We start from the raw sequence: 23,043 nt of genomic DNA on the forward strand, positions 1-23,043 counted from the left end.
ATCTGCACACAGTTTTCTTGTCAGCACTAGAAACCGTTTATCGCACTGCATTGCATTTCTATACCGTCTGAGTGCTTCAGTCCAATATATTGGGAAAAAGTTAAAATCTATATATATAGAAATTTCACTGAATTTGCAACCAGTTTTCTTGTCTGCGGCTGAAACCGTTTATCTCAGCGCATTGCATTTCTATACCATCTGAGTGCTTCAATCCTATATATTGGGAAAAAGTGAAAATCAATATATATACAAATTTCACTGATTCTGCACACAGTTTTCTTGTCTGCGCTAGAAACTGTTTATCACAGCACATTGCATTTCTATACCAACTGAGTGTTCAATCCCATATACTTAGAAAAAGTGAAAATCAATATATATACAAGTTTCACTTAATCTGCACACAGTTTTCTTGTATGCGGCAGAAACAGTTTATCACAGCGCATTGCATTTCTTTATCATCTGAGTGTTCAATCCCATATATTGGGAAAAAGTAAAAATCAATATATATACAAATTTCACTGATTCTGCAAAAAGTTTTATTGTCTGCGCTAGAAACCGTTTATCACAGCGCATTGCATTTCTATACCATTTGAGTGTTCAATCCCATATATTGGAAAAAGTAAAAATCAATATATATACAAATTTCACTTAATCTGCACACAGTTTTGTTGTCTGCGCTAGAAACTGTTTATCGCAGTGCATTGCATTTCTATACCATCTGAGTGCTTCAATCCCATATATTAGGAAAAAGTGAAAATCAATATATATACAAATTTCACTAAATCAGCACCTAGTTTTTTTTGTCTGCGGCAGAAACCGTTTATCGCAGCGCATTGCATTTCTATACCATCTGAGTGCTTCAATCCCATATATTGGGAAAAAGTGAAAATCAATATATATACAAATTTCACTAAATCAGCACCCAGTTTTTTTGTCTGCGGCAGAAACCGCTTGTGGACACTGAGGCCTTCTGCAGCCTGATGTCGGCAGCGGTTCCACGGTACGCAGTTCCCAGCCGACCACTATTTTTCACGGTGTGCCGTGCCCGCCTTACACCAGCATGTGTCCCAGAACATCACCCGTGCCCTGACCAACGCAGTTACTGGGAAGGTCCACTTAACCACGGACACATGGACTAGTGCTGGTGGCCAGGGATGCTACATTTCCCTGACCGCACACTGGGTGAATGTGGTGGTGGCCGGAAGTGAGTCGTACCCTGGGATGGCACAGGTGCTACCCACGCTCAGGATTGCGGGCCCTACGTCAATCAGGGTCTCCGCAAGCAGCTATGTTACTGGCTCCAACCCCCACTTCTCCTCCTCCTCCTCCACTTCCACCTCCAGCAGCCATCTGCCATCAGTCGCTAGCTGGAAGCAGTGTAGCACTGATGTGGGTAAGCGTCAACAGGCCGTGCTGAAGCTGATCTGCTTAGGGGACAAACAGCACACCTGTCACGAGGGTATCTAGAACCACGCCTGACTCCGTTATACCCGGGGTCAGGAAGTCGCAGCAGTTGGCTGCGCGCTCTATGTAAGATAGGGCTGTTTCCTTATGGTAGCTTTCTGGGTTTGCTTTGCAAACCCTTTTGGCTCACTCAGGGATCCGTAGCTCCTTCTCCTCAGCTGTTCCTTGTCCAGCACTCCCAACCTCCTTATATTCCCCTCTCACACTTCTCTGGTTGCCAGATATAGAGCTTCCTGCCTGGACATCTATTCTGACCCTCTGGAGCTGTGTTGTTGCGTTCTCTGGTTGTTGGTCCAGATCGCTACCCTCCGGATCCCTGTTGGACCTTTGTGGTCTGCTGTGGTCGCCCACCTGGGTGTATGTGTTTGTCTGTATTGTCTGTCCTCTCCCTGGTGTTTCCCTCTTAGTGTCAGTGGTGCGGACTAGCCCGTTCACTATCTAGGGCTCATTTTAGGGAAAGCCAGGGTTTAGGCACGTGATCGCCGCACGGGTGAGGAACCCGTCTAGGGACGTCAGGGCAGTCAGGTGCCAGCCGCAAGGTGAGTCAGGGGTCACCACCTTTCCCTCTCCCTTGGGCAGGGCTTTCCCTTTTCCCTCCCTGTGCGTGTCGCCGGTCATTACAACACCACGGCAGAGCTTTGGGAGGGTATAAGGGACCAGACCGAGCTGTGGCTCTCTCCACTCAACCTACAACCAGGCATGGTTGTGTCTGACAATGGCCATAACTTGGTGGCGGCTTTAGAGCTCGGCAACCTGACACACATCCCATGCCTAGCCCACGTCTTAAACTTAGTGGTTCAGTGGTTATCAAAACATACCCCAATTTGCCAGAGCTACTACTGAAGGCGCGCTGCGTGTGTGCCCATTTCGGCAAGTCGTCCACAGCTTCAGCCGACCTGTCAACGCCTCAGCAGCGCTTGCAGCTTCCAGCTCACCGACTGTTGTGCAACGTGAGCACACGCTGGAACTCTATGTTCTATATGTTGGCCAGGCTTTGTGAGCAGCAGAGGGCAGTTGTGGAATACCAGCTGCAACATGGTCGTCGCCTTTCAAGTCAACTGCCACTATTCACAAGTGAGGAGTGGGCATTGATGTCAGACCTGTGTGAGGTTTTAAAAAACTTTGAAGAATTCACACAGATGGTTAGTGGCGATAATGCTATTATCAGCGTAACCATCCCACTGCTGTGTCTACTCAAACGATCGCTGCTCACAATTAAGGACGATGCTCTGAATGTGGCAGACGAGGAACTGGGGGAGGACATCTCACAGGGTGATACCCAAACCACCCACAGTTTGTCTTCTCAGCACGAATTGGACCGTGAAGAGGAGGAGGAGGAGATGGAGACTGTTGCCTCTGCTACTGAGGCTAGTACCCATGGAACTTTAATTCCATCTGTTCAGCGTGGATAGGCCAAAGAGGAGGAGGAGGAGGAAGAGGAGATGGAGAGTCATCCTGGTGTCGACATCTTGCCTGTTGGTACTCTGGCACACATGGCGGAATTCATGTTAGGCTGCCTTACCCACGACCCTCGCGTTATACGCATTTTAGATAACACGGATTACTGGTTGTTCACCCTTCCCGACCCCCGCTACAAATAAAACTTCTCATCTCTCATTCCTGTAGTGGAGAGGACGAGTAAAATTGGTCAATACCAGAAGGTGCTTCTGAGAGATTGCTCCAGAATTTTCCATCTGACAACGCTGGTGGCAGAGTCCGTACTTCCTTAGGCAACTGGGGAAGGGAGACAATGCGAACACACAGCAGATCCAACAAAGGTAGGGCAACACTCTCCAAGACATGGGACACTTTCATGGCACCCCGCCAGCAACCTCACCCTGAAGCACGGCCTAGTGGTACAAGGAGGGAAAAGTTTTGGAAAATGGTGAAGGAATACATAGCAGACCGTGTCAGCATCCTAAATGATCCCTCAGTGCCTTACAACTACTGGGTGTCCAAGCTGGACACGTGGCACGAACATGCGCTCTACACCTTGGAGGTGTTGGCCTGCCCTGCTGCCAGCATTTTGTCTGAGCGTGTATTTAGTGCTGCTGGTGGCATCATAACAGATAAGCCTATCCGCTTGTCCACTTGCAATGCTGACAGGTTGATTCAGAAAAAAATGAACAAGGCCTGTATTGCCCCTGACTTCTCAACTCCACCAGAGGAACGCTGAGCTAATGAGGAACAAACACGCAATTTTAATGTATGCTTTACAATATACTCAATCCACAAGATTCAGATGCACCCTTTTAACAACCAAAAAAGGGTATATGTTTGAATCTTGTTTACTCATCCTTCTCCTCCTCCTGTTCCATACAGTATATATGCCCTCAGTACAATGTTTCATACGATCTGCTCACCTGTAGGCCCTCACTCCAATGTTTTATACGGTCTGCTCACCTGTAGACCCTCACTCCAATGTTTCATACGTCTGCTCAGCTGTAGGCTCTCACTACAATGTATTATGAAGTTTGCTCACCTTCAGGCCCTCACCTCCAATGTTTCATACGGTCTGCTCAGCTGTAGGCCCTCACCTCCAATGTTTCATACGGTCTGCTCAGCTGTAGGCCCTCACTACAATGTTTTATTGGGTTTTCTCATCTGTAGGCCCTCACCTCCAATGTTTCAGACGGTCTGCTCATCTGTAGGCCCTCACTCCAATGTTTTATACGGTCTGCTCACCTGTAGACCCTCACTCCAATGTTTCATACGTCTGCTCAGCTGTAGGCTCTCACTACAATGTATTATGAAGTTTGCTCACCTTCAGGCCCTCCCCTCCAATGTTTCATACGGTCTGCTCAGCTGTAGGCCCTCACCTCCAATGTTTCATACGGTCTGCTCAGCTGTAGGCCCTCACTACAATGTTTTATTGGGTTTTCTCATCTGTAGGCCCTCACCTCCAATGTTTCAGACGGTCTGCTCATCTGTAGGCCCTCACTACAATGATTTATGGGGTTCGCTCACCTTCAGGCCCTCACCTCCAATGTTTTGCAGGCCCTCACTCCAAAGTTTTATACGGTCTGCTCAGCTGTAGTCCCTCACCTCCAATGTTTCATATGATCTGTTCACCTGTAGGCCCTCACTCCAAAGTTTCATGCGGTCTGCTCAGCTGTAAGCCCTCACTCCAATGTTTCATACGGTCTGTTCACCTGTAGGCCCTCACTCCAATGTTTCATACGTCTGCTCAGCTGTAGGCCCTCACTACAAAGTTTTGTGGGGTTTGCTCACCTTCAGGCCCTCACCTCCAATGTTTTATATGGTCTGCTCAGCTTTAGGCCCTCACCTCCAATGTTTCATACGGTCTGCTCAGCTGTAGGCCCTCACTAAAATGTTTTATGGGGTTCGCTCACCTGTAGGCTTCACGTTTAATGCGGTCTGCTCAGCTGTAGGCCCTCACTACAATATTTTATGGGGTTTGCTCACCTTTAGGCCCTCACCTCCAATGTTTCATACGGTCTGCTCAGCTGTAGGCCCTTACCTCCAATGATTCATACGTCTGCTCAGCTGTAGGCCCTCACTACAATGTTTTATGGGGTTTGCTCACCTTTAGGCCCTCACCTCCAATGTTTCATACGGTCTGCTCAGCTGTAAGCCCTCACCTCCAATGTTTCATACGGTCTGATCAGCTGTAGGCCCTCACTACAATGTTTTATTGGGTTTTCTCAGCTGTAGGCCCTCACCTCCAATGTTTCAGACGGTCTGCTCATCTGTAGGCCCTCACCTCCAATGTTTTATGGGGTTCGCTCACCTTCAGGCCCTCACCTCCAATGTTTCATACGGTCTGCTCAGCTGTAGGCCCTCACCTCCAATGTTTCATATGGTCTGTTCACCTGTAGGCCTTCATTCCAAAGTTTCATACGGTCTGCTCAGCTGTAGGCCCTCACCTCCAATGTTTCATATGGTCTGGTCACCTGTAGGCCCTCACTCCAAAGTTTCATACGGTCTGCTCAGCTGTAAGCCCTCACTCCAATGTTTCATACGGTCTGTTCACCTGCAGGCCCTCACTCCAATGTTTCATACGTCTGCTCAGCTGTAGGCCCTCACTACAATGTTTTATGGAGTTTGCTCACCTTCAGGCCCTCACCTCCAATGTTTCATACGGTCTGCCCACGTGTAGGCCCTCACCTCCAAAGTTTCATACGGTCTGCTCAGCTGTAGGCCGTCACTACAATGTTTTATGGGGTTCGCTCACCTGTAGGCCTTCACCTCCAATGTTTAATGCGGTCGGCTCAGCTGTAGGCCCTCACTACAATGTTTTATGGGGTTTGCTCACCTTCAGGCCCTCACCTCCAATGTTTCATACGGTCTGCTTAGCTGTAAGCCCTCACCTCCAATGTTTCATACGGTCTGCTCAGCTATAGGCCCTCACTTCAGTGTTTTATGGGATTTGCTCAGCTGTAGGCCCTCACCTCCAATGTTTAAGACGGTCTGCTCACCTGTAGGCCCTCACTACAATGTTTTATGGGGTTCGCTCACCTTCAGGACCTCACCTCCAATGTTTCATATGGTCTGCTCATCTGTAGGCCCTCACCTCCAATGTTTCATATGGTCTGCTTATCTGTAGGCCCTCACTACAAAGTTTTATGGGGTTCGCTCACCTGTAGGCCCTCACTACAATGTTTTATGTAGTTTTCTCACCCTCAGGCCCTCACTACAATGTTTCATATGGTCTGCTCACCTGTAGGCCCTCACTTCAGTGTTTTATGGGGTTTGCTCAGCTTTAGGCCTTCACCTCCAATGTTTAATGCGGTCTGCTCAGCTGTAGGCCCTTACCTCCAATAATTAATACGTCTGCTCAGCTGTAGGCCCTCACTACAATGTTTTATGGGGTTCGCTCACCTTCAGGCCCTCACCTCCAATGTTTCATACGGTCTGCTCAGCTGTAGGCCCTCACTACAAAGTTTTATGGGGTTTGCTTACCTTCAGGCCCTCACCTCCAATGTTTCATACGGTCTGCTCAGCTGTATGCCCTCACTACAATGTTTTATGGGGTTCGCTCACCATAAGGCCCTCACTACAATATTTTATGGGGTTCGCTCACCTGTAGGCCCTCACCACCAATGTTAGATACGGTCTGCTCATCTGTAGGCCCTCACCTCCAATGTTTCATATGGTTTGCTCAGCTGTAGGCCCTCACTACAATGTTTTATGGGGTTTGCTCACCATAAGACCCTCACTACAATGTTTTATGGGGTTCGCTCACCTGTAGGCCCTCACCTCCAATGTTTCATACGGTCTGCTTAGCTGTAGGCCCTCACCTCCAATGTTTCATACGGTCTGCTCACCTGTAGGCCCTCACTACAATGTTTTATGGGGTTCGCTCACCTTCAGGCCCTCACCTCCAATGTTTTCCAGGGTCAGCTCACCAGCAGGCCCTCAACCATAATGTTTAAGAGGGTCAGCTGAGCAGCAGGCTCTCTCCCGTAATGTTTTAGAGGGTAACCCGCAGGCCCTTGCTCCTAATGTTTTTTGATGGTCAGCAGCAGGCTATTATTAATAATTTTTAAAGGGTGTGTATGATGCCCTCCTTTATGTGTAATAAAAGGTGCATTGGAGTGCCTGTTCCTTGAAATTTTTGGCAGGTCTTTTACTTTAGTGCATAGGCTGTATGAGTGTAGGAGTCCCACTACCTGGACATTTGTAGCACCATGTGAATAAGGCCCTCCTTTATATGATTTAGGCTGTATCTATTTTTTCCTTGTAATTTTTGGCAGCACTTACACTGTATATACAATTGAATCTACAGGAAAGAATGTTTCCTAACAATTTTTCCTCTAAAAAGGATTTTTTTTGTGAGGGCAGGGTTTTGGGCTTTTTTTGTCAGTCTGTAAAAGTGGTGTACAACTCGGACAAAATGGTTCCCAGCAGCGACATTGGTGTCCAAGATGCATCCAAACATGGTCCCCCTGCTGTTACTGATCGATTTCAGAGGTGTTTTCATAACTTTCAGACCTTTTTCTATGAACCAGGCACCCTCCCCTCATCCGAGCAGTGGGTGCCTGGTCGCCTCCCATTGACTTCCATTATACTCGGGTGCTCAGGCGAGCGCACGAATATCGCGATGTGTTCGGACCGAACACCCGAACACTTTGGTGCTCGCTCATCACTATCAGATATATTTCAGAGCTTGCAAGCATGACAATGAAGTTGTATCAATAAAAATGTGTTCCACTGAATATACAAACTTCTTGAAATGAATACTACAGATCAGTGGTTGTAACAAAGCAGAGAAATGTTTTAAAAGTGTTATCCAAGAGGAAAAATGATTGTCTAGCCTATGGCTACATTCACACAACAGTGAAAAACTCACTGACACACTGTCAGTTTTTCATGGATATTTTGCATAAGTGTGTGCATCCATTTTCTGTCTGTGTATCCATTTTTAATCACAGTTTTGCATCATTTTTTAACAACCGTTAATGGGCATTAAAAACTGATGTAGTTCATTGACTTTTGCTACACTCACACAACTGTGAAAAAAGTGTGTGAATGTAGCCTTTTTTTATTTATTTTTTACATCCCAACCCTTGCAGTGACCTTGGGATATTTTTTAGGCCACAAGAGTGCCCCCCCCCCCTAGATATCAAATGGCCTTCATAGTGCCTAAGTAGGAATAATGGCACCATAGTGCCCCCAGTATGAATAATGGACCCATAGTGCCCCTCCTCAGTATCAATAATGCCCCCTTGGTGCCCTTCAGTATATACACTACTCACAAAAAGTTAGGGATACTTGGATTATTAAATTATTAAGTTCACCTATAAAAGTTAGAATGCATTTTAGGATCACCCTGAAATTTCACCTAGAAGCCAAATATGTTTCTGTGAGTAGTGTATATAATATATATATATACAGTACAGACCAAAACTTTGGACACACCTTCTCATTCAAAGAGTTTTCTTTATTTTCATGACTATGAAAATGGTAGATTCACACTGAAGGCATCAAAACTATGAATTAACACATGTGGAATTATATACATAACAAACAAGTGTAAAACAACTGAAAATATGTCATATTCTAGGTTCTTCAAAGTAGCCACCTTTTGCTTTGATTACTGCTTTGCACACTCTTGGCATTCTCTTGATGAGCTTCAAGAGGTAGTCCCCTGAAATGGTTTTCACTTCACAGGTGTGCCCTGTCAGGTTTAATAAGTGGGATTTCTTGTCTTATAAATGGGGTTGGGACCATCAGTTGCGTTGAGGAGAAGTCAGGTGGATACACAGCTGATAGTCCTACTGAATAGACTGTTAGAATTTGTATTATGGCAGGAAAAAAGCAGCTAAGTAAAGAAAAATGAGTGGCCATCATTACTTTAAGAAATGAAGGTCAGTCAGTCAGCCGAAAAATTGGGAAAACTTTGAAAGTAAGGGCTATTTGACCATGAAGGAGAGTGATGGGGTGCTGCGCCAGATGACCTGGCCTCCACAGTCACCGGACCTGAACCCAATCGAGATGGTTTGGGGTGAGCTGGACCGCAGAGTGAAGGCAAAAGGTCCAACAAGTGCTAAGCATCTCTGGGAACTCCTTCAAGACTGTTGGAAGACCATTTCAGGGGACTACCTCTTGAAGCTCATCAAGAGAATGCCAAGAGTGTGCAAAGCAGTAATCAAAGCAAAAGGTGGCTACTTTGAAGAACCTAGAATATGACATATTTTCAGTTGTTTCACACTTGTTTGTTATGTATATAATTCCACATGTGTTAATTCATAGTTTTGATGCCTTCATAGTCATGAAAATAAAGAAAACTCTTTGAATGAGAAGGTGTGTCCAAACTTTTGGTCTGTACTGTATATATATATATATATTTTATTTATTTATTTTGTTTCCCATTGTGCCCCTAGTATATATAATGTGCCCTCACCCCTAGTACTGTTCACAGATCCATTCAAGTAAATTATATATATATATATTTACATACTCATCCACTTGCTCGAGATGGAGGCAGCTGGACCAGCACTCCCAGCATGTGACATTACCACACTGGCAGCATCGGGTTCTAAAACCTGCAGGGAGCAGAAAGTGTCCCTGTGCATGCAAGTGGATGAGAGGATTTTTTTTTTTTATCCTGAATGTTATTTCTTTTAACACAGTGTACCCATTTTTAATGGCTGTTAGATGGGTGTACCCCTGTCAAAACGGTCATTAAAAACAGTCCCATTGATTTCAGTAGGGTCCATCTTGCTGTAAAAATGACCAAAAATAGGACATGACATTAAAAAACAGCCATGTGAATAACCCCATAGACTGCAATTGGTTCTGAAAACAGCCATCGCCTGGCCATTTTTTCCCTTCTTGTGAATGCAGCCTTAGACTACTTTCACACTAGCGTTTTTTGTGGAGCCGTCATTGATCTGCAAAAACGCTTCCTTTACAATAATACAACCGCACGCATCCGTCATGAAAGGATCCGGTTGTATTATGTCTTATATAGCCATGACAGATCATCATGAACACCATTGCAAGTCAATAGGGGACCGAAACGTCCGGCTCATATATAGATAGTGGTTGCGCAGCATTTAATTTCCTATAAGCTGGATCATGGACCTCTTATTAAAAATCATTAAATAAAATTACCTTCAAATTGCAAAGAATATCCTGTGTGCCGCATATTTATACTACTGTCTCCTCTCAAGGCAGATCTGAAACATCTATTCTTATGACTCTATGTTGTGTTATTCCTCCTTTATTTCTAGTAGAAATGTATGAATAAATTGTTTACTCAGTTGGAGATGTGTTCCTGCACAGTCTGATGCTGGCAGCATTGATTGGACGTGTCAAGTTGTGCACTGACACAACCCAAAATGGTAACACCCATTTGGAAATGTATTTAAAAACTGTTAGTACTAATGATAAAGGAATGACACAACATAGCATAAGAAAAGATAATAAAGAATTTTAAATTTTTCATATTTTTTTATTTTATTTATATTTTTTAACCAGGCACCCAATGAATTACTTCCTGTTCACCACTGCTGTCTATGGCAAAGACGATAGACCACAGGAGCAGAAAGGAAGAGAAAAAGGAGACAGCACATGCCATCTTCTCGTATAGCTGCTGTGTTGGTGCTGGGAGTTGGACCCCCACTGATATGATATTGATTACCTATCCTGAGGATAGGTCATCAATAGTAAAAACCCGGACAACCCCTTTAACAAATTGTTACTGATAGATGCTGCAATTGCAGCAGACAAGAAAAATGCAGTGCGACGCTTATGAATTTGTAACTTTAGTTATAATTGTCATCATGGAAAATCATTCCACTTGCTGAAAATACAGTATAGTTACATCTATTCTGATATATTCTCATAGTGTTCTTGTACTGGAAAATATTGTAATACTGGTTAGATTGAGAAAAAAATCTATAGCTATTTTTATTTCAACAATTACAGTCGTGGCCAAAAGTTTTGAGAATGACACAAATATTAGTTTTCACAAAGTTTGCTGCTAAACTGCTTTTAGATCTTTGTTTCAGTTGTTTCTGTGATGTAGTGAAATATAATTACACGCACTTCATACGTTTCAAAGGCTTTTATCGACAATTACATGACATTTATGCAAAGAGTCAGTATTTGCAGTGTTGGCCCTTCTTTTTCAGGACCTCTGCAATTCGACTGGGCATGCTCTCAATCAACTTCTTGGCGAATTCCTGACTGATAGCAACCCATTCTTTCATAATCACTTCTTGGAGTTTGTCAGAATTAGTGGGTTTTTGTTTGTCCACCCGCCTCTTGAGGATTGACCACAAGTTCTCAATGGGATTAAGATCTGGGGAGCTTCCAGGCCATGGACCCAAAATGTCAACGTTTTGGTCCCCGAGCCACTTAGTTATCACTTTTGCCTTATGGCACGATGCTCCATCGTGCTGGAAAATGCATTGTTCTTCACCAAACTGTTGTTGGATTGTTGGAAGAAGTTGCTGTTGGAGGGTGTTCTGGTACCATTCTTTATTCATGGCTGTGTTTTTGGGAAAAATTGGGAGTGAGCCCACTCCCTTGGATGAGAAGCAACCCCACACATGAATGGTCTCAGGATGCTTTACTGTTGGCATGACACAGGACTGATGGTAACGCTCACCTTTTCTTCTCCAGACAAGCCTTTTTCCAGATGCCCCAAACAATCGGAAAGAGGCTTCATCAGAGAATATGACTTTGCCCTAGTCCTCAGCAGTCCATTCACCATACTTTCTGCAGAAGATCAATCTGTCCCTGATGTTTTTTTTGGAGAGAAGTGGCTTCTTTGCTGGCCTTATTGACACCAGGCTGTCAAGGCTGAGAATGGGGGAAACCCTCAGCCGTGGGATGTTAAAGGAAAGGGAAGCTGCTAGGCCAGAACAACAGAATTAGGGAGCAGGTCAGCTCCTACAGCGTCCCTAAATCTGACTCTAACTCCTAGCTGTATGAGCCAACCCTGATGGTGGGAAGGCTCATACTCAGGAACCTCGGATCCCTACTGGCCCTCACGGGATCCCTGAACTAGGAACTGGGTAAGACGACCTGTTCCTCCTAGATACGGACGAACAGGAGTCTCACAGGCCAAGCTGTAAGGAATGGGGAAACATATACAGCCTATGGATATGGCAGGTGAGTGAAAGCACTTCCACACCTACCTGCCACAGAAACACTGACTGGATCCCGTGTACAAAAGCTGATGTCCACACCAAACATAAATGAACACAGCACACACACCTAAACCCACAGGAACCCAGATCCATAGCTGCAGTAATAATAAACACCAACATAAAGCATAACATCACACCGACATTCTTTATGACCGCAAGGGTGGCCCTCACTGGAAGATGGTATAATACCAGGAGGATGACTCCACAAATAGCTGAAGTACCCCTCAGACTTCTGGCATTCAGCAGAGGCTAAATAGCCCAAGTAGCCACACCCACACAGACACACAGTGGAAAGCGAATTAACCCTTCCAAAACCAGATAGGGTAGTGAAGCCACTTAAAGGGGAATACACACACAATAAACCCTGTGCACACCAAACAGGGAAAGTGCACACATATACATCACACTTCCCCTGTTACCGCCGGCAAAGGCATGCGTGACAACCATGTAGTGGGAATCAGCCCGAAGGATGAGACACTGCTACCGCATGCACAACAACACCACACGTTGCCGTGGATAACCACAAGTGAAGGAAAGTCTCACAGTGCACACATATATAAACCTCGTGCACAACAAACAGGGAAAGTGCACACATACAAAGAGAGGTTGCATGGTGCTACCGCATGTCCTTCACAGCAAGCTGCCTAGCAACAGCTCAGGCTGCTATACTGCGAATACAAACATGTTGCCAGCGGCAACCACATGTGAGGCAACATACCAGCAGCCCTCACTATGTGGTTGAACATAAGACCAGACCATGGGCAACTGCATGCGGGTCCAGGAGTCACGACCATGACCATGGTCGTGACACAGGCCATCTTCCAAAAGTCTTTGCCTCACTGTGCGTGCAGATGCGCTCACACCTGCCTGCTGCCATTCCTGAGCAAGCTCTGCACTGGTGGCACTCCGATCCCGCAGCTGAATCCTCTTTAGGAGACGATCCTGGCGCTTGCTGGACTTTCTTGGACGCCCTGAAGCCTTCTTAACAAGAATTGAACCTCTTTCCTTGAAGTTCTTGATGATCCTATAAATTGTTGATTGAGGTGCAATCTTAGTAGCCACAATATCCTTGCCTGTGAAGCCATTTTTATGCAACGCAATGATGGCTGCACGCATTTCTTTGCAGGCCACCATGGTTAACAATGGAAGAACAATGATTTCAAGCATCACCCTCCTTTTAACATGTCAAGTCTGCCATTTTAACCCAATCAGCCTGACATAATGATCTCCAGCCTTGTGCTCGTCAACATTCTCACCTGAGTTAACAAGACGATTACTGAAATGATCTCAGCAGGTCCTTTAATGACAGCAATGAAATGCAGTGGAAAGTTTTTTTTGGGATTAAGTTAATTTTCATGGCAAAGAAGGACTATGCAATTCATCTGATCACTCTTCATAACATTCTGGAGCATATGCAAATTGCTATTATAAAAACTTAAGCAGCAACTTTTCCAATTTCCAATATTTATCTAATTCTCAAAACTTTTGGCCATGACTGTAGAGGTAATTACTTGATATGCAAATAATACTCATTAAATAAGTTTAAAAAAAATCCATCCAAATTAAGATATAAACAGAAAATGTGGAGATTAGTCTTATTTTAAGTGAGTGGTGTTCATGTTTCAGGCCATGTGGCCTTTTGATAGTAGTACAAAGCCTATGTACAGTAAACAGCCTGTATACAAGAGAAGCATTGTTTTTAGACAAAAAAAACAACAAAAAAACTATTTCATACCTTGATACAACCCTTTTAATACATCTTTATATTGTCTATTTGCTAAGTCTAGTGTTCAAGCTTCCTCAGTTTAATGTACTTGGATTGATCACTCTTATATATAATATTTTACCTATGTTATAGATGTTGCCGTTTTGTGCTAACATTTATTTATAAATATTATTATTGTTTCATATTAATGTAATGTATTGGTTGTGTAGTTTTACCATACAGTAAAGTGAAAATTGTACTGGTTATATTGTATTTTTGGAGGTGGTAAAGAACATACCATGTTAAGGAGCTCTGTATTACATTACAGCCACTGGAATTTGGAAATTAAATACAAACTCACTTATTGTAAACACTGCTGCCTGCAGACTCATATTAGGCACAATTATCCAATTTAAATGTCATTCTACCTCTGGACACCCTGCAGTTCTACCCATTTTAATATGTCACTGAGGCTCAATCTTATTGTAAATATTGTCTCACCAAAACTAAAGATGTATGCTGCATAGAAGGGGGATGGGCTATTGAGTTTAACTTTCTGCCATCATGGAGGCATCTGCAACCAACCTTAAAATCTATGTTTTCATAGAAATTCCAGAGCATCATATCTCAAACAAATCTTCTAGCACTAGTCCTACAAAGAGAACCAATAGTTGATACTACAATATAGCTTTTAGAAGCTGAGAAATGACTCCCTCTTAAAGATGAACTACCTTATTTATTAGATTTAATAAATAGGGATTTAATTAAAAAAATGGTTTGGGTAAAAATTATAGCGTTTACAAACTATGGTACAAAAATGTGAATTTCCGCTTTTTGAAGCAGCTCTGACTTTCTGAGCACCTGTCATGTTTCCTGAGGTTCTACCATGCCCAAACAGTAGAAAAACCCCACAAATGACCCCATTTCGGAAAGTAGACACCCTAAGGTATTCGCTGATGGGCATAGTGAGTTCATAGAACTTTTTATTTTTTGTCACAAGTTAGCGGAAAATGATGATTTTTTTCTTTTCCTTACAAAGTCTCATATTCCACCAACTTGTGACAAAAAATAAAAACTTCCATGAACTCACTATGCCCATCACGAAATGTGTGACACTTTTTTGCAGCCTAGGTGGGCAAAGGGGCCCACATTCCAAAGAGCACCTTTAGGATTTCACAGGGCATTTTTTACACATTTTGATTTCAAACTACTTCTCACGCATTAGGGCCCCTAAAACGCCAGGGCAGTATAACTACCCCACAAATGACCCCATTTTGGAAAGAAGACACCCCAAGGTATTTCGTGATGGGCATAGTGAGTTCATGGAAGTTTTTATTTTTTGTCACAAGTTAGTGGAATATGAGACTTTGTAATAAAAAAATAAATAAAATAAAAAAATCATTTTCTGCTAACTTGTGACAAAAAATAAAAAATTCTAGGAACTCGCCATGCCCCTCATTGAATACCTTTGGGTGTCTTCTTTCCAAAATGGGGTCACTTGTGGGATATTTATACTACCCTGGCATTTTAGGGGACCTAATGTGTGAGAAGTAGTTTGAAATCAAAATGTGTAAAAAATGCCCTGTGAAATCCTAAAGGTGCGCTTTGGAATGTGGGCCCCTTTGCCCACCTAGGCTGCAAAAAAGTGTCACACATGTGGTATCGCCGTACTCAGGAGAAGTTGGGCAATGTGTTTTGGGGTGTCTTTTCACATATACCCATGCTGGGTGAGAAAAATATCTCTCTAAAAGACAACTTTTCCCATTTTTTTATACAAAGTTGGCATTTGACCGAGATATTTATCTCACCCAGCATGGGTATATGTAAAATGACACCCCAAAACACATTGACCAACTTCTCCTGAGTACGGCGATACCACATGTGTGACACTTTTTTGCAGCGTAGATGCGCAAAGGGGCCCAAATTCCTTTTAGGAGGGCATTTTTAGACATTTGGATCCCTAACTTCTTCTCACGCTTTAGGGCCCCTAAAATGCCAGGGCAGTATAAATACCCCACATGTGACCCCATTTTGGAAAGAAGACACCCCAAGGTATTCAATGAGGGGCATGGCGAATTCATAGAAGATTTTTTTGTTTTGGGCAAAAGTTTGCGGAAATTGATTTTCTTTTTTCTCTCACAAAGTCTCCCTTTCAGCTAACTTGGGACAAAAAGTTCAATCTTGGACTCAATATGCCCCTCAGCGAATACCTTGGGGTGTCTTATTTCCGAAATGGGGTCACATGTGGGGTATTTATACTGCCCTGGCATTTGAGGGGCCCTAAAGCGTGAGAAGAAGTCTGGAATATAAATGTCTAAAAAAATTTACGCATTTGGATTCCGTGAGGGGTATGGTGAGTTCATGTGAGATTTTATTTTTTGTCACAAGTTAGTGGAATATGAGACTTTGTAAGAAAAAACAAAAAAACAAAAACAACAAAAAAAAATAATTCCGCTAACTTGTGCCAAAAAAATGTCTGAATGGAACCTTACAGGGGGGTGATCAATGACAGGGGGGGGATCAGGGAGTCTATATGGGGTGATCACCCCCCTGTCATTGATCACCCCCCTCTAAGGCTCCATTCAGACGTCCGTATGTGTTTTGCGGATCCGATCCATGGATCCGTGGATCCGTAAAACACATACGGACGTCTGAATGGAGCCTTACAGGGGAGTGATCAATGACAGGGGGGTGATCAATGACAGGGGATGATCAGGGAGTCTATATGGGGTGATCAGGGGTTAATAAGGGGTTAATAAGTGACAGGTGGGGTGTAGTGTAGTGTGGTGCTTGGTGCTACTTATTACTGAGCTGCCTGTGTCCTCTGGTGGTCGATCCAAGCAAAAGGGACCACCAGAGGACCAGGTAGCAGGTATATTAGACGCTGTTATCAAAACAGTGTCTAATATACCTGTTAGGGGTTAAAAAAAATCGCATCTACAGCCTGCCAGCGAACGATCGCCGCTGGCAGGCTGTAGATCCACTCGCTTACCTGCAGTTCCTGTGAACGTGCGCGCCTGTGTGCGCGCGTTCACAGGAAATCTCGCGTCTCGCGAGATGACGCGTATATGCGTCCAGGAGGAATGAATCGACCGCCGCCAGGACGCAAAACTGCGTTAGATGGTCGGGAGGCAGTTAAAAAACTATCTTTTAAAATATGCTAATCTCTTCACTACCAGCAAGTAGGGCGTCTACTTGCTGGTAGCCGCCGCAAAAAACCGCCTCCTCCTCTTGTTGATTGACAGGGCCAGCAGCGATCTCCTCCTCCAGCTGGCCCTGTCAGTATTTCAAAAATCGCGCGCCTGTCTTGATTCGGCTCAGGCGCTCTGAGAGAAGGAGGCTCGCCTCCTCAGCACTCCCTCAGTGCGCCTGCGCCGATGACCTCACCGAAAGAGAAGACGTTATCGGCGCAGGCGCACTGAGGGAGTGCTGAGGAGGCGAGCCTCCTTCTCTCAGAGCGCCTGCACTGAATCAAGACAGGCACGCGATTTTTGAAATGCAGACAGGGCCAGCCGGAGGAGGAGATCGCTGCTGGCCCTGTCAATCAACAGGAGGAGGGGGTGGTTTTTTGCGGCTGCTACCAGCAAGTAGACGCCCTACTTGCTGGTAGTGAAGCGATTAGCATATTTTAAAAGATCATTTTTTAATGAAAAGAACACACAGACAAAGGTAAGATCCCTATATAGGGAATAGTCGTTAAATAACGATTTTAACAAGCCCAAAAAAAAAAAAAAGGGTTTTGGGCGTGACAGAAGCCCTTTAAATGTCAGTGGTAGGTCAAAAGTAGAGATGAGTGAAGTTATCAAAAATTCAATTTGGTTGTTTTGCTGAATTTCACCAAGCAATTTTATTGGTTACAAATTACTTTTTCACGAATTGTATTCAATTGACTGTAATGGTGATTGTGTCCCCCCCACCTTTGAACCCCTCAGATGCCACGTTCACCACTAATTGCGGCATCTGACAGTAATATTGAGGCCTTTCAGGGGTTAATCAGGAGTAAAAAATAATACAGGGTAAAAAAATACATACTCTATTTGCTCACAGAGAGTCAATCTTGATTGAAGAAACCATGCAAAATCTCCAGTGCGGTTACGTGATGATGTCACCACATCATCATGCTGGCCGGGCGTGGAGACATGTTCACTGATGACCTCACCGTGCCCTTCCAGCACACTAATGTGGTGATGTCACACGTGGCTGCGACAGCCTCTCCAGCAAATGGATGAGGTGAGTATGTATTTTTTTAACCGCCATTTCAGGAAAAATTGGTTCATTACCAAAAAGCGCCAGGAGCTTCATGGCGAATCAATGTTTCACTTCGATTTACTCAACACTAGTCAGAAGTTCTAAAACATTTGACCCTAGTAGCAGCAATGCCTTTTACTAAACTAGAGTAACATTGAAGGAAGTGAATATTAATTTTAGAAATAATAAACTGAAGGACAGGTACTTTGGTGTTTGCACTACAAAGTTGCCTCTTCTTAGTTCCTTTTATCTCCTCTGGTCAATTATCTTTGCATTCCACTCCACTTTCCCTTTGCTGTTTTTTCTTAGCCATGCAAAGATTATAAATACAATAGTAAATAAAAGTGGCCATACACATAAGATTAAAGTCGGCCGGAATGGTAGATTTCTGCTATTTCAGCCGACTGTTGCTTCAAAAACTATCGTGAACAAGCATTTGCGATAGCTGTGCTGGAAAACGTTGGTGGTTTATCAGCTGAAACTGCATGTTGATGGCATGATAGGCTGAATTCAGCCGATAACTTACCATTGTGCTTAAGCACCAGGAAGTCTGTTTTTATAAAACAAACTGACCCCCTGGTCGGGCAGTTTAGGTGGTGGGAGCGTTCATACGAATGATTCCATGGACGACTGATCGGCCGCAACATGGCCAATCATTATCTCAAATGTTTGGCCAGCTTAGGTCCCATAAAAGTGGGTAACTGCAATAGCTTGCATCTTCACAAAGGGAGGGGTCACTTACTACAGTGCTACTAATCAGATAATAAAAATCATTCTGTAATCTTATACAACATATTAGGGCTTATAACAGTATTACTGTTACAGAAAGACTGTTTACCATTTAATACTATTTTAAGAATAGGTTCTTGCATGGATATATTCTAGCACGTTACCTATTGTTGATAAAATGTCATCAACCAAAACAATCATAAAAATAATGTTAAAATTCCTGTTTATCTAAACAGAGAATACTAGTGTGCCACACACACCTATTCTACAAAAATAGAAAATAGATTTTATATACACTTGAACTGCAAAACCTCTCCTCTTCACATGACTGCAATTGTATGATTATCTAGATCCCTTCTGAATAATTAAATATTCCATGTACAGTGCTATCATATAAAATATCAAGTTATTTACATGCAATTAGAAATTGTTGAGTCTAGTGAATGTGCAATCCAAGAAGACAGAAGAAAATCTAGAAGAAATCAGTATGCAATTTATGTATTTGCTACAGTGTATGTCATAGTTTTCTTGATACACATCTACATTTCACAGCTGCTGTGTCTCTATAAACATTAAATACTGGAAGGACAACAGATGTAAATGATAACGGGATATGGACCAAGTACACGTTTGGGGAATGTTCCTGATCTGTGTCTGGGTTTATCTAATCCCACATACATATACAGAGGGATACAATTGAATGTGTCTGACTGCAGTAAGTGTCTGTGATTATAATATGTATATGTATAGATAGCAGTAACATGGGGGAGATAAGGAACAGGGGTGGCCAGCAGCACTCATTATAGAAAATACATCCACCCATAAAATCCTGCACACCAATAAGGCTGGGTTCACATCACTGTTATGCATTCCTTTATTGGTTTATGTTATAACATGGCTATAACGGAAAATAACGGAATCCATAAGACGGAAATCAAAACGGAAGCCTTTATGAGGCATTCCGTTTTGATCCGTCATAATAGAAGTCTATGGGCACGCATAACAGATCCGTCTGGTTTCCCTTATACAGGACGGAAACAAAGTCCTATTGAAGTCCTGCAGTGTTCAAGCAGCATAATGACCACATTTGAGCAGAGGACTCAATGACAATGGCCTATATGATACAATAAAATATAATTCATAGCAGACGTTATTTGAATTAGTCTAGAGCCAGTATCTTTTGGAAACTACATTTAAACTAAATTCTTTTGAATAATTTGTTAGTCAAAATACAATTGTAACATTATAACGTATTAATCAGTTTTACCAATTTACTCACCCTGGTCCAACAAATTGCTAGCAAAGTAACAGTATAGATGTTATATAAATCTTAACAATGCTCTGATGTTCCTATGCGCACACCTAATTGAAACTCATGGTATCTGAATATATATCATGCCATAACATGATACATTTATGACTGAATGTATATATTTTGTTTACCAGATCCCGGAGGTTACAATGCCACTGGAAAATGTAACCTTTTAGGGGATGGCCCTATTGACAAGTTTAGCTAGCTTAGATACATTTATACTTTCCAGATGTTCTGCACTGATAGCACATCCACCAGATACAGGGTGGGTAATCTATTCCAGGTCATCAGAGGAAAGAATCTATGGACAGTCACACACCCTCTTGGACTGGGGCTTCTTTTATCTTTCTATGCTAATAATGTTTTTGGTTTTCTTTTTCATGGAAAATAATTAGATGGACTGTTTCTAAACCCCAAACAAACTCTTGTGTGTTTTTACATGAAAAGAGTCTCACAGACAAGGGGGAACTGCCCACCTGAATGTACATGATTAATAGAGAAGTTAAATGCAGGATTGAAGATACAAATGTCAATGTGATCATGAAAATTATAGCTATCCCGTGGTGCAGATCAGGAGTCCCTAGGATATCTGTACACTTATATTAAAACATTTAAGATGCAACCAGTTATCCATCAGACTAGATCTATCTACAATACATAGTGTTATTGCATATGTTTAATGTTATGTCTACATGGTTCTGTCATACCACAGAAAATATCTGATGTATTAGCAATTTAAAATAGAACACAGACATACTGGAAGTAGATGTTATCAATTACAGGTCAAACACTTAAGTCATTGTTAGACATAAGATAAAAAATAATGTATCATTCCCTTTGTTAGAGAATTCTAGTGTAACAAAGTTGAACATTCTACCACATGCCACTTATGAGTAAAAATTTGTGTAATTTTGTGATTTTACACCACTGTTGCAATTTTTGAAAAGTTGATGGAAAACTGGGCGTGATTAGTTATGTTAAGTATGTTTGGTTTATCAACTGACTTTTTGAAAATTTGCAAAAATGGCACCATCTTAATCCAGTATGGGAGTGGTGTAAAGGAGGAGCATTCCTAGACAAAAGTGTTACACCTAAAGAAGCAACAAATGTATTAAATAATGTATCAATGAGATTTTGCTGCAAATTATAGCAATGCAGACTCAAGCAAAACTGACTTCAAAAATTCCCCTCATGATAGTTCCTATATTATTGTGTGACCAAGTTAATGTTGATAAAAGTTATAGCACCAATAATTATATGTCTTATTACTCCATATTAGTACAGACCAATATTTAAAAAAAAAAAAAATACACAGTCAGTTTTAGCATTGGTGTTTGAAAATAATCCAGTTCAAAGGTTATAAATATTTAAAACACCTATCAATAACACTGCTGCAATCAGATTTGGGTTATTATATACTTGTCTAAAACTATCAGCACTCTGTAATTATTTAATGACTAATTAAAAACAAGATATGACAAAATATTTCTGCACCTCTGAAATTAAGAACTCTGAACCATTGACAAGAAAGTGAATACCTTAGGCTGGATACATACATTAATCTTATTCTAGTCGAACCCTCCGAGAATGGCGGGTTCAACCCACACTCTAATGTGTGTGGGGGGAGCTCCCAACTCTCACTCAACAGATGATGTTGGGGGAGACAAGGATATGGTGAAATGGATATTTTTGTCCAATCTTTTTATTCTCCTAGAAGATAACCTGCTGCCAAAAGTGTCTGGCAGTGGCTTTCACTGCTCTCCCCATAGTTTAGCCAAGCCAAAATTTTTATTTGTATGGGAAAGCAAAAAGGGAGTTGGGAAAGAGAATAGTCGGCCCACAACTATTGACTATGTATGCCCTGCTTTAGGTTTGCCTCCCCCCCCCCCCAATCAATCAAGGCTTATTTTGAGAAAATTAGAGAGAAAACATTGAAATCAGTCACCAATAGCCTGAACTCAACTACAAGGTGGGCAATGCTTGCTATGAAGGCATGCACATCAATTAGGTCCCCAGCTAGGTCCCCCCTGTGTGGCATACATAGTAAACATACAACTTTTTTTGATCTATTTAATGATGCCCCCTCTAGTAAGACATTGCAGTTTTTTACCTAACTGATGTGTTCAGATCAGTAGTCAGAAGATTAGAACATGTAGATGTAAGATTTTAGCAGTTTGCCAAGTACGCTTACAAGAAACTTCAAAAAAAAAAAAACTACAAGACTGAGAACAAAAGAAGCTACTAGCATATATATCTAACAATATGAAATGTGAAGAAAAAACAACAAAACAAACATCTGTAATGCAGACATTACTACACACTCAGATATCAATACAATGTAATGTTGGCACACCTGGATAAAAGCCACATATTAGCAAACTATGCCAGATGCTGCCAGCCAGCCAGTAACCACAAACAGCAACATGTCCTATTTTACACTATCAAAGCATTGCAGATATCAACTAGGATCATATAGTAATCCATGAGCAAATATGTGTCTTTTATGTAAAACTAACTATAGAATTGGAAACCATTTCTCAAAAGTCCAAAAGATATCCTCTATCAGGAAGGGTGTTGAAGGGTCCATCACAGTACCTACCTTCAGAGAAACAGAAAAGCCCCAGCAGTAGGGTAAGGAAAGCGAGGTTCCTCATATCCATGCTCTTGTTGCTTCTTTTGTAGTAGGGAGATGTTTGCTGTACAAGATTAAATCTGAGAATGAGCTGCTCTCAGTGTGGGGATGCCTGGAAGTGCAGGGCTGGGGGTGGGGAGAAGCTCAGAGTGATTTATCACCTCTGGCATGTTATTACATCCTTCCTCTATTAAAATAGTTGGATGTAAATCAACAAAGCTCTATTTCACTATGGGTAGGTTATCTGCTAATAGAACAATTTATTTCAGCTGCACAAATCTTGGTAATTTTGATATGATGTGTCCCATAGTCCGATGGATTGTTTTAA

General features: G+C 42.5%; 1 protein-coding gene across 1 annotated transcript in view; it reads right to left on the minus strand.

Annotated features, from left to right (window-relative positions):
* Positions 1–22,801, minus strand: part of CXCL12 (C-X-C motif chemokine ligand 12) — a 120,358-nt gene extending 97,557 nt beyond the window's left edge. Inside the window, exon 1 of the mRNA XM_040435257.1 lies at positions 22,683–22,801. Coding sequence (XP_040291191.1) covers positions 22,683–22,743 — 61 coding nt within the window. The 5' untranslated portion in view covers positions 22,744–22,801. The remainder of the gene's footprint in view (positions 1–22,682) is intronic.
* Between the last annotated feature and the right edge of the window lie 242 nt (positions 22,802–23,043).

This window comes from Bufo bufo, chromosome 6 (genome assembly GCF_905171765.1).
Source record: "Bufo bufo chromosome 6, aBufBuf1.1, whole genome shotgun sequence".
NCBI classification, from domain to species: domain Eukaryota; kingdom Metazoa; phylum Chordata; class Amphibia; order Anura; family Bufonidae; genus Bufo; species Bufo bufo.